The sequence below is a fragment of the Chanodichthys erythropterus genome, chromosome 3 (assembly GCF_024489055.1).
Source record: "Chanodichthys erythropterus isolate Z2021 chromosome 3, ASM2448905v1, whole genome shotgun sequence".
NCBI lineage: Eukaryota > Metazoa > Chordata > Actinopteri > Cypriniformes > Xenocyprididae > Chanodichthys > Chanodichthys erythropterus.
In genome coordinates this window covers 21,569,824-21,589,669 of record NC_090223.1, presented here as the reverse complement: position 1 = coordinate 21,589,669, position 19,846 = coordinate 21,569,824, and the positions used below count along the sequence as shown (strand labels likewise).

The 19,846-nt window shown below is 35.2% G+C and overlaps 1 protein-coding gene across 2 annotated transcripts; it reads left to right on the top strand.

Moving 5' to 3' along the window:
• Window positions 1–7,112: 7,112 nt before the first annotated feature.
• cnn1b (calponin 1, basic, smooth muscle, b) lies at window positions 7,113–19,846 on the top strand. Of its 2 annotated transcripts, XM_067381334.1 has the most exons (7): window positions 7,128–7,355; window positions 13,860–13,981; window positions 15,596–15,662; window positions 16,084–16,221; window positions 16,545–16,661; window positions 17,944–18,090; window positions 19,331–19,846. In XM_067381334.1, exons 1-7 carry the CDS (start codon window positions 7,296–7,298, stop codon window positions 19,568–19,570), a joined length of 891 nt encoding a protein of 296 aa, XP_067237435.1. In that variant the 5' UTR covers window positions 7,128–7,295; the 3' UTR covers window positions 19,571–19,846. The 2 variants fall into 2 exon arrangements, with proteins under 2 accessions (XP_067237436.1, XP_067237435.1); XM_067381335.1 differs by lacking the exon at window positions 16,084–16,221 and having other exon boundaries at window positions 7,113–7,355.

Genomic DNA, 19,846 nt, shown 5'->3' with positions numbered 1-19,846 from the left:
CTATCATTTTATTGTTCAATCTATCATCTGTCTGTCTATTGACAGACAATCTACTGTTCTGCCATTCTGTCTGTTGTTCTGTCGTTCTATCATTCTTTCTGTCTATCATTCTGTCTGTCTATCTGACTGTCGTTCTATCATTCTGTCATTCTATCTATCATTCTATCTATCGTCTGTCTGTCATTCTATCTATTGTCTGTCTGTCTGTCGTTTTGTCATTCTGTCTGTTCTGTCTGTTATCATTCTATTTGTCTATCGTCTGTCTATCATTCTGTTGTTCTTTCTATCTATCATCTATCTATCGTTCTGTCATTCTGTCTGTTTTGTCTATCTATCTGTCATTCTATTCTGTCTATCCATCGTCTGTCTGTCTTTCTATCTATCTATCAATTGTTTTGTCTGTCTATCGTTCTATCTTTCTGTCTATCATTATTGTTCTATCTATCCATTGTCTGTCTGTCTGTCATTCTCTGTCGTTCTCTCATTCTATCTATCTATTGTTCTGTCATTCTGTCTGTCTGTCAATCATTTTATCTATCATTCTGTCTATTTGTCTTTTTATCTGTCTATCTATCTATCATTCTATCTATCGTATGTCTGTCTGTCTGTCGTTTTGTCATTCTGTCTGTACTGTTGTTCTATCTATCTATCTATCTATCTATCTATCTATCTATCTATCTATCTATCTATCTGTTGTTCATTCTATCTATCTATCTATCTATCTATCTGTTGTTCATTCTATCTATCTATCTATTGTTTTGTCTGTCTGTCTGTCATTCTCTGTCGTTCTCTCATTCTATCTATCTATTGTTCTGTCATTCTGTCTGTCTGTCAATCATTCTATCTATCATTCTGTCTATTTGTCTTTTTATCTATCTATCTATCTATCTATCTATCTATCTATCTATCTATCTATCTGTTGTTCATTCTATCTATCTATCTATTGTTTTGTCTGTCTGTCTGTCGTTCTATCTTTCTGTCTATCATTCTATTGTTCTATCTATCCATCGTCTGTCTGTCATTCTCTGTCGTTCTGTCTCATTCTATCTATCTATCTATTGTTCTGTCATTCTGTCTATTGTTCTATCTATCTAATTTTCTATTTATCTATCGTTCTGTCTATCTATCTATCTATTGTTCTGTCATTCTGTCTGTCTGTCTATTGTTCTATCTACTTTTCTATTTATCTATCGTTCTGTCTATCTATCTATCTATTGTTCTGTCATTCTGTCTGTCTATCGTTCTATCTATCTACTGTTCTATTTATCTATCGTTCTGTCTATTTATCTATTTATCTACCTATCTATCATTCTGTGTATCTGTATTGTCTGTCTGTCATTTTTTTAGCTTTACCTGTTGAAAATGAGGTCTCAAAATAGGCCTCAGCTCTGAGCCTATGTAATAAGACATAAGAAAGCAGAGGTAAAGAAAGCCAACGAGGATGACAAAGAATATTAAAGTTGGAAAATGAGAGATCTTTGAGCCTGTAGTCTGGCTCTGATTGAATCCAGTTCTACTGCATGTACTCATGGTCAATGGGTTGGGTTAGAGCGACTGTGTGTGTGTGTGTGTGTGGATAGCTTTTACCAAACATGGTCACACAGTGCATCTGAAGCTGAGTGAAATCTCCCCTGGTACCTTCACACACACACAGAGACACACAACACTACATATCATACATCTGCAGCACTGCTGTGACATTTTTTATGCCTCACACCAAGCCCAAGTATACACTTTTCACTTTGCTATATTACCAGCCAGAGATGGTTTTCATGGGCATGTATACATTTAAAGCATATGCAAAGAACTGTAAATCACTCCAAATTTCTGTTCTGATATTAAATCTAATGCACAGCACAGATATTTAAAATAATGATCATACACACATCCAGGAGTTATGAAGGAAACCGAACTGCACTCAGACATTTATCTTGAAGTTGTTCCCAGATGTAGATTTGCATTCCAGGCACTCTATGATCTTTATATAGTTACATTTACGAGGCATTAAAGTTGTTCGAGGGTCGTTTTGTCTCTTCTAATCAGAGTTGTAAAGAATGTCAAAGCAGATTTATGATTGGCTCTTGGCATGTGCTTGTTTACAATAGTCTCCAGTACATTTGGTTGGTTGGTTCGGGATATGGATGACTACTGTGTGCAGAAAACCTGCCTGTGGCTGTTAGATCTCCAGAGCAGCCTACTGAATTCCTCTAAGCTTTGTAGCTTGAATGAGCCATCGACCATAAATAGGCAGACAGACCTATCCTAGAAAGGAGAGAAGGAAGTAGGGAGAGCAGGGAAATCTCTGGAACTGGTGCTTTCAGATGCTGCTATTGTAACATTTGTTGTTCTCACCATTTCTCCATCCTTCTTGACTTTTCTCTGGCTCTTTTGTGTCCATAAACACACATATACAACTAGCACTATGTCTGATGCAGATGAGTGCCAAACTCGCATTCACATAAAACTGCAGCTGTTTGTCTCTTTACAATCAGTATTGTCAGCTTTTCCTTTGGCCGTTTCCTTCTGGATTAATTTTTCCCTCCCTTTGTCAAAGCCAAAATGCTGTTATTGTACAAACTTAGAGTTTCAAAATCTCTCACCAGAGAACACAGTTCCTACATTATTGTCTAAATCTACAGTCCATTGAAAAGCCATTGAAAATATTTCTAGAAACCACCCAGAACATCTTCGCAACCCTCTGGCTACTGCCTAGCAACACCTTAGTAACCACCAGAACACCAATCGAATTATTGGAGAAACCATTTAGAACATCTTAGCAACTGCCTAGCAATGCCTTAGTAACCACCATAACATAAGCAAGCATCTAGCAACTGCCAAGCAATGACATAGAACCTCTTAGCAACTGTCTAGCAACACTTTAGTAACCATAATAACTCATTGGCAACCCTCATGCAAGTGCCTAGCAACCACTCAGAACATCTGAGAAACTGCCTAGCAATGCCTTGGTAACAACCAGAAGACCTTAGCGACCCTCTAGCAAGTCCCTAGCAACCATTTAGAACCTCTTAGCAACTGCCTAGCAACACCTAAGTAACCACCAGAACACCAAACGGATGATTGGAGCAACCATTTATAATATCATTGCAACTGCCTACATAGCAATGCCTTAGTAACAACCAGAACACCTTAGCAACCCTCTAGCAAGTCCCTAGCAACCATTTAGAACATCTTAGCAACTGCCTATATAGCAGTGCCTTAGTAGCAACCAGAACACCTTAGCAACCCTCTAGCAAGTGCCTAACAACCCTTTAGATCATATTAGAAACTGCCTAACAGCACCTTAGTAACCACAAGAACACCTTAGCTTTCCATTTCTATTTTGAAACTTGTCTTGCTTTCGTGTCTTTTATTTGCTTATCTTTGCTGAAGTTGTTTGACAGACCAGTGACCGACTCACACCTCGCATTGACATCCTCATTGAGTAATTTATTAAGGGTGTACAGTGAAAAAAAAGGCACCTTTAACACAGAACAGATCTCCAGAGCATCTAAGAATGGATACAGCTAATTAAATGATGCCAGCATTACAAAATAATTTATTCATATACAGAGACACTCATTTGGACTTGGTGAAATTCGACTGAAAGTAAAGTCCTCCCATGAGGCTCATGAGCTGTACAGCACGAACACCTCTTCGTCTTGACCCTCATAGCAGGGTGATAGTCTGCCTCAGTCATGACCAAATAAAGCGTCCAAATTCCTCCCCTGCTCTTTTTCAACCCCTAGAATGTTTACAAGAACGTTGGATCAGGCTTTGCGCCGTATGACTCTCTTACTGGGACGGCTACTGTATCAGAAAATCACAGAGCCACTTTTAGAGAACTTACACACAAACTATCTTACCCTGGTGATTGTCAGGGGGATAAATTCTATCATCCAACCATACTCCATATTGTCCCCTTGTTAAAGCATAATTTTGGGGATAAAATGTCATTTTTTGGAGTACTTTTTTATCTAATAAACTGATTGCATGGCATGTCTATTTCTTATAACGATTTTTGTTATCATTTTCATTATGAGAGATGGATATATTTTTAGTCAGTAGTAGGGTAACCCTCATATTTATCACTCTGTTTATTCCAAAGGTTTTCTGACATGAACATCTTATTAATTAGCCATATTTCTTAATGTTTGGTCATTTAGCAGGAGTTAGTAAGCCTGCGGTCAGATAAGCCATGGATTACAGTGATGGATAAAGAGTGCTGTATTGCACGTTTGTAAATGTTAACACAATAATTCAGACTCTGCTCTTTCATATTAGATAATTATAGTACAAATACATGATCACTTTGATAACCACTGGTTTATGAGACATTCTAGTGAGATTTCTCACTTTGTATTTGTTATGAATCAGAGTGTCGAATCAGCAGTTCGGAGCGCCAAAGTCACGTGATTTCAGCAGTTTGGCGGTTTGACACGCGATCTGAATCATGATTCGATATGCTGATTCATTATGCTCCAAAGCTTCCTGAAGCAGTGTTTTGAAATCGGCCATCACTAAATAGGTCGTTATTTAGTTGTTGTTTTTTTTGGTGCACCAAAAATGTTCTCGCCGCTTTATAATATTAATATTGAACCACTGTACGCACATGAACTAATTTAAATGTTTTTAGTACATTAATGGATCTTGAGAGAGGAAATGTCATTGCTAGCTATGCAGGCCTCACTGAGCCATCGGATTTCATCTAAAAATATCTTAATTTGTGTTCTGAAGAGGAACGAAGGCATGAGGGTGAGTAATAAATGACATTATTTTCATTTTTGGGTGAACTAACCCTTTAGTGAGTGTGTGATAAAATGACACTAAAATAAGTTCTATATAAAGTGTCAAAACATCATTTCATGACATCATATTGTCTTTGTCTGTTTCATTCCTATGTTGGATCTCATAGCACCATTATGACATCACCGTCCCGCTGAACATTGTGCTCTGCTTTGGATGAACGGGAGGTTTTACCAGCTTATGCTCTCTGACTGGACGACACACTCCTGGCCCCACATTCCTATGGCTTGTCATCTGTATCAGAATAACGTAGTGCGGTGAAAAAGGAAAATCAGCTCATTGGCATCAATGCGTAACACTCAGACACTACAAAAATCATTGAGTTCACACCAGTGGGCCACAATGTACATTAAAAAAAATGAACACTTATTTCTAATAGACCAGAATAACATTATATTATTATAATATATTATATAATACTATGATTATAATATGTTGGCCCGGTTTCACAGACAGGATTAGGCCTTAGTTCAATTAGGATATTTAAGTAGCTTTTAAAAATGTTCACTTGAAAAAAACATTACTGGTGTGCATCTTGAGACAAAACAATGTCACTGACATATTTTAAGATCTGTAAGTACAAGTTACTTTCAGTTAAAAACAGCTCAAACATGCAGTTTAGTCTGGGAATAGCTTAAGCCTTGTCTGTGAAAACGGGATTATAATGTTGTCATCAGAAATTAAGAGAAAACTTCAATAGAACAGAGAACCAAAAACAAATCCAAACAAAATGTGGAAATAACAATAAACATATTATATTATATTATATTATATTATATTATATTATATTATATTATATATGAGAGAGAGAGAGATAAAGTAATTTATTTGTGTTAAATTATTGTAATGCATTAAAGGATTAGTTCACTTTCAAATAAAAATTTCCTGATAATTTACTCACCCCCATGTCATCCAAGATGTTCATGTCTTTCTTTCTTCAGTCGAAAAGAAATGAAGGTTTTTGATGAAAACATTCCAGGATTATTCTCCTTCTAGTGGACTTCAATGGCCTCCAAACGGTTGAAGGTCAAAATTAGTTTCAGTGCAGCTTCAAAAGGCTTTAAATGATACCAGACGAGGAATAAGGGTCTTATCTAGAGAAACGATCGGTCATAATAAAATACAACTGTATATGCTTTATAAACACAAATGATTGTCTTGCACATGCTTCCACCAAAACCGCACTTTCTAATTTGTAATTTTGACCTTCAACCGTTTGTGCTCCACTGAAGTCCACTATATGGAGAAAAATCCTGGAGTGTTTTCTTCAAAAACCTTAATTTCTTTTTGACCGAAGAAAGAAAGACATTTAAACATCTTGGATGACATGGGAGTGAGTAAATTATCAGGAAAATTTTATTTGAAAGTGAACTAATCCTTTAAGGATTTCTGATGCGTTAACATGTTAACATTAACAGCCCTAATTTGTACATTCATTGAAATAATTGAAATATATATGTTGAAATATATATATACAGTCAAACCAAAATTTTGAACATTTCATTCATTAATACAGTTTATTCACTATAGTTTTAAAAAGGGTAATAAAATATGACAAGATCTCAGAGTGTCAGAAAAAATTAATCCTAATTATGTCAGATAACACTGAAGCAAAACATGGTCAGGTCAAAGTGTCTGAATTATTTTTGGTTCCAAATTTTTTATCAATTTTACTGGTAGTCCACTGTATGAAGAAAGTTTGGGTATAATGTCACAGTTTACTTTATTTTGCTATCCTCACTTACATAAATGAACTATAGTGTCCTACACCCAGTAAAAATATATAAAAAATGTCTGAATAATTTTCGGTTTGACTGTAAATTAGGAGATAGATAGATAGATACATACATACATACATACATACATACATACATACATATACTATACATATTTCACTGAATGTATTTAGGACACATAAAATATGAAATTATCAAAATGAGATTCCTATTCTATTGCTTATTTTATTCCAAAATGTAAATTATAATGTAATTTTCATCACAGAATATTATCAAAGACAACACAAAAAGGTGAAAATGTTCATGACTTCCAGGGGAAAAGAGAGACAGGAATGCAAGAATATTATTAATAATATATTTTAATGTATGATTTTTGTTTCGATAGACATATTTGGTACTGTGTTGGGTCAGCTCTTGATGTCCAGTGTAAAATCTAAAGCAAAACCAGCTGAGAAGCACTGAAACAGACAAATCAGAAGCATCTCTAATTCACTTCAAAGTGGAAAAAGTGACATCGGACGCGTTTAATGCCATGACGGTGACATCATTTTTACAGAGCGGCGTGACGCCGCGATTGGACGTCGGCCCCGGCCAATCAGCGCTCGCTCCGCGCACGCACAGATGGGAAGAGTTTAAAAAAGATTGTGGAAAAGAAGATGTGGCCCAAACTTTCCCACATGATCGGACAGTTGGACTGGAGATCCCAGATCTAACGTTGCATCGCCACCCTCTCGCCGAATCTGTTGAAAAAGCACAATGTCAGGTCAATTCAAGAGCGGACCCACGTTCGGACTGTCTGCGGAGGTCAAGAGCAAGGTAGGCATCTGTTTGATTGACAGCTGTCAAAGATGCGCAGGGGCGCGTGCGCTACTGAAGATAGAATGTTTACTGTATCATTTGTTCTATATGCGGAATTTTAAATGTCAACAACAGGGTGTGAATTATGGGTAAAGGGGTTTTAACACAACTAATTAAAGTCTGAACTGTCAAAACAAAAGGTTATGAGGAGGGGGTATTAAAAGTACACATTATTTTTAAACAAAAAAGGCTATATATCTTTCAAAAAAAAAAACAAAAAAAAAACATTTCAGTGACCAAAAACTTTAGGCTTCAAGTTAGTATGTGCGCCAAATAGCCCCTCTCGAGAGATAACACTTTCCGTTTGGATTATTAGCGGACGGTACGTCGACGAAACACACATACACGTTATTTATTCATAATTTATTATAGGTTTACATTGCACAGATATGAAATATTGTTTGGTTTCAAACGCCTTAAATTGATCAACGTTAAGCTGATTGGGGTAGAGACTCAATTGCTAGCTAACAATTAATTCTCAAATACTATCATCAATATTTTAAAACTCAACATGGTCAAGTGGTAAATCATATACATTTTGCCAATAATGTGCAATAAACAAGTGTGAAATGTGGTGACATCCATAACAAAGGCTAACTATAAATTCTCCTCAACTAGCTAAACTTTACTAATGTAGCAGAACTCTATCAAAGCATGTAAATATTATGTCCTTGTTGACATCTAGCACTCATTTTGAAATGTCATGGGTGCAGGTGCAAACTGCGGTTTAGACGGGGCTGATATCAGTCATATTTGCACATTGTTCTAAAAGTTACATACAATGACCAAAACATTAGTGATTTCAATCATATTAGATTATTTGATAATTTTGCTTTCCTCTCTCATAATATTTGGCCTTGATCATATCATTCCATCTTAAAGTAACATGTTAGTGTCTGTGTTTGTCAAATGTACCTTACATTCTTAAAAATAAAGGTTCTTAATTGGTTCCATGAAGAACCTTTTTAATATCGGTTGAAACTTTTTAATGCACAAAAAGTTCCTTATAGTGGAAAAAAGGTTCTTCACACGAAGAAAAAAAATGGTTCTTTTAAGAACTGATGACTGAAAAGTTATTTGGGGAATCCAAAATTGTTCTGTTTCATCACCATGAAAACCCTCTTTGGGAATATTTATGACATCAGAAGGGGCATTTAATTAATTCCTCTGTCAAACTTCTGCCACATTTATTCCCATCACAGTCTCAGTGGTGCAGAAAAACCTGGAACATAAATGCTTTCTGGCTCTAGCTGTCATTGGTATCTCCTTACACTTCCCGAGCAGCACCAGAACAGAAGTCATAACAGCACCACATATCTGCATTCTCTGGTATAACACAAGTCATGCTGCACAATTTCAGGTGTCAAACTATGGATTTCGCATGTCATTGGGATTATGTCAGATGTGTTTTCCCGAGCACTAGGTATGTGGCTTTCAGTCCCCATATAAGGAAGGGTTGTGTTCACTCACAATATCTGAGGAGAGGAGCATGATGTAAACAGTTTAGAGTAAGGAGGAGCATTGTTGGACATCATCTCTGTAAGCCTCAACTAACCATTAGTCATTTCCGAAAGTGCGGATACAGGCCTACTCTTATTAGAAATGTCAGAAAATTACATTACACAATTCATTTACACTATTCATTTTTCAATGTTTGTCTTTTTGGCTGTCATTATGTACTGATGAAAGACCTCATATGGTTCCATAAACCATTTTGTCTTAGTGTGAAGAACATTTTAATCATCTAAAAAAAGCTTTTTCCACTATCACTCTTAAAAATAAAGGTTCCTTATTGGCATTGATTGTTCCATGAAGAACATTTAACATCCATGGAACTTTCCATTAAACAAAAGGTTCTTTTCTTTACATTTGGGAAACCAAAAATGGTTCTTCTATGGCATCACTGCTCTCTCTCTCTCTCTCTCTCTCTCTCTCATACATATATATATATATATATATATATATATATATATATATATATATATATATATATATACATACATACATACATACATACATACATACATACATACACACACACACAGTGCTGGGTAGATTACTTACAAATTATAGTCAGTTAAATTGATTCCAAATTACATGAAAATTTTATTTAGTAATGTAATCTACTCATTTATGTATTCTGACTACTTTTTGATTACTATTACTTTTGAACTAACTAACTAAATATATATATATATATATATATATATATATATATATATATATATATATATATATATATACATATATATATATATAGTTATATATATATATATATATATATACATATATATATATAGTTATATATAGTTATATATATATATATATATAATATAATTAGTATTAGCAGTCTATTATAAATAAAAAGTAATGCAATTATAGTAAATATAAGTAGGCTATAATAAATAAAAAATATCAGTATTCTTTAAAAAATAAGTTGAAATTGTGCAAACTGATGACTTTTAACAAATGCACAGACTATCGATTAACATCCTCTGATAGGCCTAGTTACAGTAGGACAGTAGGAAAACAAAAAAGTTTTCATTAAAAAAAAATTTCTATGGAGAAAATGAAATACTATAAAAATAGTTTTAGTTATGATTTTTTCCGCCATTTGGTTAAGTCTAGTTAGTTTTGTATCAAATACAGTGTGATTTTCGGTCATCAAGATCTAGCAGCAGCAGCTCATTATTCCTCTTGGGCTAGCGATCCGCTCAGAGCTTATCCTGCCCATGAAATCCGCCATAGGCAAACCAATGAGAACGCGCTACAATGTTGACGCTCCATAACAAAAGCGCGAAGGTGCAAAAGCTGCTGTAGATCAGCTTACCTGGAAGTCTCCGTAACTGGCAGATTTAAAGAAAATTACCATTGTTTGGCAAATAAATTAACTACGGACAGTTACATATGCATTACCAATCATGTGAGCTTTATGGTACACCTCAAACAAGGGATTTAATAGTAATTTATAATGTTAACAGTGCCCTAGAAATTTTTTAAAAGATGTAATATAAGTCTAAGGTGTCCCCTGAATGTGTCTGAAGTTTCAGCTCAAAATACCCCATAAATTTTTTTTAATACATTTTTTTAACTGCCTATTTTGGGGCATCATTAGAAATGCGCCGATTCAGGGTGTGTGGCCCTTTAAATCTGGTGCTCCACGCCCCAAGAGCTCGCGCTTGCCTTGAACAACATAAAAAAAAAGCTAACACAACCCTCAAAATGGATCTTTACAAAGTGTTCGTCATGCAGCATGTCTAATCGCATACGTACAGTGTTTATTTTGATGTTTACATTTGACTCTGAATGAGTTTGAGGCTATGCTCCGTGGCTAACGGCTAATGCTACACTGTTGGAGAGATTTATAAAGAATGAAGTTGTGTTTATGATTATACAGACTGCAAGTGTTTAATAATGAAAATAACGACGGCTCTTGTCTCCGTGAATACAGTAAGAAACGATGGTAACTTTAACCGCATTTAACAGTACATTAGCAACATGCTAACAAAACATTTAGAAAGACAATTTACAAATCTCACTAAAAATATCATGTTATCATGGATCATGTCAGTTATTATTGCTCCATCTGCCATTTTTCGCTATTGTTCTTGCTTGCTTACCTAGTCTGATGATTCAGCTGTGCAGATCCAGATGTTAATACTGACTGCCCTTGTGTAATGCCTCGATCATGGGCTCATTGGGCTGGCATATGCAAATGCATATTAATATATGCATATTAATGATTTATGCATTTGGCAGACACTTTTATCCAAAGCGACTTACATTGCATTATACTACACATTTGTATCTGAGTATGTGCAATCCCTGGGATTGAACCCATGACCTTGGCATTGCTAGTGCCATGCTCTTACCACTGAGCTACAGGAAAGTACAGTCTGTGTTATGTTGAGATTCGCCTGTTCTTCGGAGGTCTTTTAAACAAATGAGATTTATATAAGAAGGAGGAAACAATGGAGTTTGAGACTCACTGTATGTCATTTCCATGTACTGAACTCTTGTTATTCAACTATGCCAAGATAAATTCAATTTTTGAATCTAGGGCACCTTTAATATTAATTGCAGAGTCCACGAATGGCTTGGGTAAGCAGAGCATTCGCAGCTTATATGGACCACACACCACTGATATATATATATATATATATATATATATATATATATATATATATATATATATATATATATATATATATATATATATATATACTTTTCTGGGTAGTACCATTTTACACCAGACTACTTCACAAACGAGGGTCAATTCAACGCTGGATTTTCACAAAAGATCAACATGACGACACATTCTAATGGATTAGTTGAATCAACTCCACAACAACTACATACATTTATCCACTAACTGTTCAGAAACGTCCAGTTTCATTCTAAAAGTTGTAACTTCTTCCTGAGTCTCTCCATCAGTGTCCGACTCTGGTTCGAACATTGTAAGGCTGAACACCTCATTTTCGCTGCATGAGATTCTCCAGCTTTGTTGTTGTTGAGCAACTGAAGTGTGAGCTGTTAAAGCTCCGCCCTCTTCTGGAAAGCGGGCCGGGTGCAGCAGCTCATTTGCATTTAAAGGGACAGCATGTTTTTGCTCACACCTAAGTAGCGGCAAATTTGACAAGCTATAATAAATGATCTGTGGAGTATTTTGAGCTGAATCTTCACAGACACATTCTGGAGCCATCAGAGACTTATATTACATCTTGTAAAAGGGACATTATAGGTCCCCTTTAAATGATTTAATTACTTAATAGCTTTTCATTAAACTCACAAACCCCGGAACATCTGTGGACCAGTTCCAGACTTTGTTCCCAAATTTCACTAGGAATTTCTACTGCAAGTTGTTCTTCCCATGCAGATTTAATTTTCTCCATTGATGGACTTTTCACCTGTTCTAAAGCCTTGTAGAGCAACGAGATGGTTCTACCAGAAGACGTGATGTAATATTTAATGCACTTAATGTTGTTGATAATAAAAATAAAAATTCCTCTTTGTATTTTTACATTAATATGGCACAAGATTTTCCTATTCAAATCAATCTGATAAACGAGTTAGGTCAAAAGTAATCCAAAAGTAATCCAAAAGTACCTTCAGGGTTCAGGGTGTAATGTAATGGATTACGTTACTAATTACAATTTTTGTAATGTGATTTGGAATCAGTAGATGACTACAATTTGTAAGCAATCTACCCAGCACTGTATATACATATATGTATGTATGTATATACATATAAAAAAAAACTTTTTGCGTCCAAAAAATCCAAAAGGCCAGTAATTCCATTTATGTTAAAGTTTCTTTATGGAAAAAGCCAATAAAGAACCTTTATTTCCGAGTGTACTCAAAGTTAGGAATCATATACAATGTAACTGCTAAAAATAAATGTTAATGTACAACATGCAGGTATTTCTAGTATAACCAAGGGTATAAAGGAATGTTATCCAGGCCGTCTGTGACAGAATTCCTGCTGAAAAAAAATCCAATCTTGGCCTGGACTCTATAGAGTTAGACTGAGGTCTGTTCCAGATGTCCAGAATGAGAGAAAAACAATAAATCAAGCCCTCAGCAGAATTCCTTGGAAGGTTATGAGTGCTGTCGGTCTTGGCGTCCATTTATCGGACACATTTAGCGTGTGCTAAGCACGTTACTTTACACAAGCAGACATGCAGGAGCGAGAGGAAGCAATAGGGATGAAGAAAGTATCAGAATGGAGGGCTGATCGGATGAGACTGTGACAGAGAGAGAAGGCCAACAATAACACCGATTTAAAGTTACAGCGTTTATTTGGCTTCCACACCAGCACACCAAACTTGGGAGAAACAGCTCTCTCAGATCTCTCTCTCTCTCTCTCTCTCTCTTCCTTTTTTCTTTCTTGTTCTTCCTTTATTAGAAATACTTCAGAAGTGAAAGACTAAGATCTGTCGCGTAGCTGTCGAGAGGGAATATTTTGCCAACGCTGCAATACATTGAAGGAAACGCTGTTCGTCATAGAGTTCTAAAAATTAAGCAATATTTTTCAACATTGATAATAGTAATAAATGTTACTTTAGCATCACATCATTATATTAGAGTAATTTCTGAAGGATCATGTGACACTGAAGACTGGAGTGATGATGCAATTCAGCTTTGATCAAAGGAATAAATTACATATTAACATATATTCAAATAGAAAACTAGTTATTTTAAATTGTAATATGTCACTATTACTGTTTTTACTATTTTGATCAAATAAATGACCCCAAATGGTAGTGTAGATGTGTAAATAAAAGTGTAATATTTAAGTGTTTATTTTATATTTTCATTTTTTTTGACTGTTTCATTTGAACTAGCTCTACAGTGTGTGTGACAAATTAATTGAAATCTGCATGATTGTTAAAGAATTGCTGTAGAGTATATAAATACTGTAAAGTAGATGTGTGTAGTGATGCTTTGACCTTTGACCTCCAGCTGGCCCACAAGTATGACCCACAAAAAGAGGAGGAGCTAAGAATGTGGATCAGTGAGGTCACAGGCCGCAAACTTCCCGAGAACTTCATGGAGGGACTGAAAGATGGAGTTGTCCTCTGCGAGTGAGTGATTCCCTGATTCTGTCTGAAGATCTTAAAGGGACAGTTGACCCAAAAAATGAAAATTGTGTCATCATTTGCTCACCCTCATGTTGAGTTTCTTTCTTCTGCTGAACACAAAAGAAGATGTTTTAAAGAATGTTGGTGATAAAACAGTTGATGGTAGCCTTTGACTTCCATGGAAGGAAAAAATACTATGGCTATCGTCAACTGTTTTATTACAAACATTCTTTAAAAGATCTTCTTTTGTGTTCAACAGAAGAAAGAAACTCAAACAGGTTTGGAAAACTTGAGGGTGAGTAAATGATGACAGAATTTTCATTTTTGGGTGAACTATCCATTTAACACTGAAAATAAAGGATTTAAAGGATTGGTTCACTTCAGAATTAATTTCCTGATAATTTACTCACATTGTAAAAAAAAATATATATTTTCATGATTTGTTTTCACAACATATTTTCTTTTGTCAAATCAACTTCAATAATTAATGTGGTTCAGATAACATGATAATTTGAGATTCTGTTGATTAAACCAATCGACTTTGTGGTATTAACTCAAATTTTTCATTTCAATGAACTCAAAATTTCAAGGGAACCAGGTAACTTCCTCTTTTTTTAAGTTAAACCAACGATTCTTTTTTACAGTGCATGTCATCCAAGATGTTTATGTCGAAAAGAAATTAAGGTTTTTGAGGAAAACATTCCAGGATTTTTCTCCATATAGTGGAGCTCAATGCAGCTTCAAAGGGCTTTACATGATCCCAGATGAGGAATGAGGGTCTTATCTAGCGAGACGATCTGTCATTTTCTAAAAAAAAGAAAAGTTTATATACTTTTTAACCAGAAATGCTCGTCTTTCACTGCTCTGCAATGCGATCATCATGTTGGAAAGGTCACATGTGACATAGGCGGAAGTATGGAGCAAGAGTTTGCAAAGCGAACGTGTGAAGACCAAATGCCCTTTACAAAAAAAAGGTAAAACAACGATGTTGGACAATTTTGAAGTTGGAGGAGAAAATTTGATTTTTTTGCCCTACCATGGTACTTCCACCTACGTCACGCATGACCTTTCCAACGCAATTACGTCATGAGCACATCGGAGAGCAGTGCAAGACGAGCATTTATGGTTACATTTTTTTTTTTTTAAATAACCGATTGTTTCGCTAGATAACACCCTTATTCCTCGTCTGGGATTGTGTAAAGCCCTTTGAAGCTGCACTGAAACTGCAATTTGAACCCGTTGGAAACTGGAAACTCCACTATATGGAGAAAAATCCTGGAATGTTTTCCTCAAAAACCTTAATTTCTTTTCGACTGAAGAAAGAAAGACATGAACATCTTGGATGACATGGGGGTGAGTAAATTATAAGGATAAGTTTATTTGAAAGTCTAACTAATCCTTTAAGATATGGTTTGACAGCTATGAAGTTCAAAGGCCTGATGTAACAGATTATTCCAAGAATGTTATCATTCCTAAATAAAATAAAAGTGATGAACTACCTACTACCAACCAGTTATTTAAAAAAATAACATAGGCATTTCCTTTATACAAAAATATATTTCAGTTTTTAAACAGTCATTTTTTTCTTTCTTCTTCATGTTCATTATTTATGAACAGGCTTATCAACACCCTTCAGCCCGGTTCTGTAAGAAAGATCAACAACTCTCCTCAAAACTGGCATCAGGTGAGCAACAATATCGCTTTCTCAAGCAAATCTGGCTGTTCCAGTTCAGGTCTGATCTGCACATGAAATCAAAGGAAATGCTTCCAAATGTTCCTCTCTTCAGTATTTATACTCGGTTAAACAATCCTTTTGAAAGAACTGACAGATCAAAACACTTTGGAGACTTTAATGTGGGACGAATACAGAAATCAGTACATGTTTCAGGTATTTGGTTTATTCCAAATGGAACATGCTATTTATATAGTTACAATATGTTCTGTGCATAATAAAATGCTTGTGTCATTCATAAAATCTAATAATCTTCCATTCCAAATATAATCAGGGTTTCTTGTTACTTTTGAATCAGTTGTGCATACTTTCAGATTTTGGACAAATCACAGAGAATGTCACTTTCTTCCTGGTTTGGCCTTGTTTGTTGCAGCTGGAAAATATTGGTAATTTTGTCCGAGCCATTCAAGAGTATGGAATGAAGCCACATGATATATTTGAGGCCAACGACCTGTTTGAGAATGTCAACCACACGCAGGTCCAGAGCACACTTATTACACTGGCTGGCATGGTGAGTCACACATGTTAATACAGAACTGATAAAACATCTGGCTTCTGGCATATTCTCGCTTCTTATCTACATTTCAGAAATAGTAAGGAGAATCATATGGAAGTATTTAACTGTTAGCAAAGTGATTAACATCAAAACATGTGGTTATTCCTGCAAACCAACAATCAAGCAAACACCAAAAAAGGAATCTCTCTTTTGTGTGTTCAAATTGTAATAAGTTGTTTCTGCATGTTAGTTTATATAACTTCATGTACTTCCACTTTCTAAATGTAAAATTCCTTTAGTATTTACTTTCGTTTATGTATCATTATTTTGAAATGCAGGCGAAATCTAAAGGCTTCCATTGTAAATACGACATGGGAGTGAAATACGCAGAGAAACAGCAGCGCAGATTTGCTCCTGAGAAACTAAAGGAGGGACGCAACATTATTGGTCTACAGGTCAGTGGATGTTCGTCAGGAATTCTCATTTTTTTTAAAGAAACTTGGGCTTTAATTAAAGCCTTAAGCATTGAAAACTGTTACTGTTACTGGGATTTTATCATTAAAATTTTATGGTAGACATTTTATCTCATCATATCAATATTTAAATAATATTTATATTATGTTTTTAATTATACAGTACCATTCAAATATTTGGAATCAAGAAGATTTTTTCAAAGAAATTAATACAAAATTAATTAAAGTAATAAAAATGACAGTGACAGTAAAGAGTTGTTTTAAGCAGGACATTGATTATAATATGAAACATTTTAATGATTTCTGAAGGATCATGTGACACTGAAGACTGGAGTAATGATGCTGAAAATTCAGCTTTGATCACAGGAATAAATTATGTTTTAAAATATATTCAATTATAAAACATTTATTTAAAAATAGTTATAATATTTCACAATATTACTGTTTTTACTGTATTTTTGATTCAATAATTGCAGCCTTGATGAGCAGAAGAGACTTCTTTCAAAAACATTTAAAAAAACCTTATTGAACCCAAACAGTAGTGTGTAAGTTATATAAGACCAATGTTGGGGAAAGTTACTTTTAAAAGTAATGCCTTACAATATTGTGTTTAAAATAGAGTTACAAATTGTGTTACTTTTTATAGAAAGTAATGTATTACGTTACTTTTGTGTTACTTTTTCTCACCTGAGCTGGGCTTGCTTGATCGTTTTTTTAATAAAAAACAACAAAAAAGTTCTATTTTAGGCAAATGTAAAGGCCTTTTACCAACAAAAGTGCAAATGCAAAAGGAAATGCAAATTCATGCCTGTACAGTAGAGGGCGCAGCTCAAACAAACATTTCGGCTGTGCTGCCATTCTGAATCACAGAAAAAAGTTCAACACTCTTACTTCAGCAATAAAAACTGATGTCTATAAAAAATTTGATGTTTTTACAATTGGATCATCGAAGGTCAGCAGCAAAGACATCGGTTACTAAAGTAAGATTAAATACATAAAGTATATGTATTATTTATTGCAAGTTTGTGTAATATTTTGAATTTGCATTTCACTGTTTTTATTAATTTTACTAAATATTTTTGTACAAGGGAGTAACAAAACAAAGTAACTTGAAAAAGTAACTCAGATATTTTTTGTAAATTTAAAAGTAATGCATTACTCATTACAAAAGTAGTCTGATTACAAGTAACTCACATTACTTGTAATGTCCAACACTGACATTCTTTGTCTATATATTTTTCAAATTTTTTTCTTGCATTTTCAGATGGGCACCAATAAGTTTGCCAGTCAAAAAGGCATGACATCTTACGGTACACGGCGTCACCTCTACGACCCTAAGACGGGTATGGAAAATCCTCTGGACCAATCAACAATCAGCCTGCAGATGGGCACCAACAAAGGAGCCAGTCAGGTAATTGAAAGGTTTTTCACAGTTTTATAAACATGCATTCCTTTTTAGGGTTCAAGTGCGTAGCGACTTCAAACCCTAAGTCGTAGAGACTTGAGATGTTGAGAGCTGGTAATACTTACACCCTCTACAACCAGGCTTGGGAGGGTTACTTTAAAAATATATTCCATTACAGTTACAAATTACGTTATTCAGTAACGTAATCCAAGTACCACAATATGAAAGTATTGTAATCTGATTACTTTTGGGTCACATATGATTAAAAGCTCAGATCAAACATTTCTGTTCATGTTTGTTCTGCTTTAATTTTAATGTTTAGCATTTTGGTTACTTTTAAACCCTATTAAAACTAAGCAATCAAGTCTCATTTACACAATTTGGGAATACACAGCCCTGAATATATATGTATATGTGTAAAAGGTGGAGCTATGACAGCAAAAAAAACATGAAAATGGCTATAATTACTTCACCGTTAGTCTGATTAACTTGAATATTGTTCATGATAGTCTATGAGGACATTGACGTATCTAAAAAAAACATGGCCGCCATCAGCCAATGAATTTTGAGCACCTATTAGACAAGGTTAACAGAGGCCAATCGGAATGAAACTTGGTGGGCGTATTTGGCTCATGGCCCTAGAGGTCTGTGAGAATTTTGAAAGAAATTGAACAGTAGGTGGCGCTACACTTCTCTAATCACATCTGCACAATATTCATATAATTTGTTCGATATCCTCATGCTGAACAACTTTGCCTCAAGAACCACTGCTGTCAATCAAATTGTTCATTAAATATTCGCAATTATGTAAAAAAGAAATACTTTTGCGAACTAGTCCTAGGTTTTTCACTCAATCTGAATGAATCCAATGCAGTACAATTCTCTGGACTCTCTAGGTCAATCATTATGAAAAAAATTTAACTTTGCCCTTAGGGTAGCTATAATAGGGTAATTTTTAAAAGGGGTGTGGCCAAGTGCTCACAAAAGCCTATAAACTCTGAACTTCACGAAAATAGGTGAGCAATTGCGACTTATGATTCTAAACAAGCATGCAAACTTTTATGGAGATAGGTCTATAGTTGGCGCTATAACTGTTAAAAAGCTTTAAAACCTATATATTTCCAACGGTAAATTGCTTGTATTGCCTGTAAATGGTCTTTTTCCTTCTATGATTTAAGTGGTTTCATGCTTGCTAAATAAAACATAATAGATGTCGCTTAGTTCTTCTCCTTTTCTTCTTCCGCAGGCCGGCATGACGGCCCCGGGCACCAAGCGCCAGATCTTCGATAAGAAGCTGGACATGGAGATGTGTGACACCTCTATCGTCTCACTGCAGATGGGCACCAACAAGGTGGCGTCCCAGACCGGCATGACGGTGTACGGTCTGCCGCGTCAGGTGTACGACAGCAAGTACTGCTCCACCCCGAATGACTACATCAACAACGGGCAGGACTCAGAGATGGACGGATATCAGTATTCCGACTAGGATGAACAGACAGCTGTCAGCACGCTGCTTTTTTAAACTTTCACCTGCACTATTTTTGATATTCCAAAATTCATGTCGACCAGTAGGACCAGCTTGACTTCTGACATCACAGCCACCGATCAAAGCTGAGAACTTCAGCGGCTGACCGTGCGTAGAAAACAAAATTAGGAGGAATTTCTTCGCTTTTTTTGTTTTTAAAACACAGGCTTTTCCGGCTTCTCACTTGTCATTTTTTTATTTTATTACTTTTTTTTTTTTTTTAAGTGTGCCATTCTT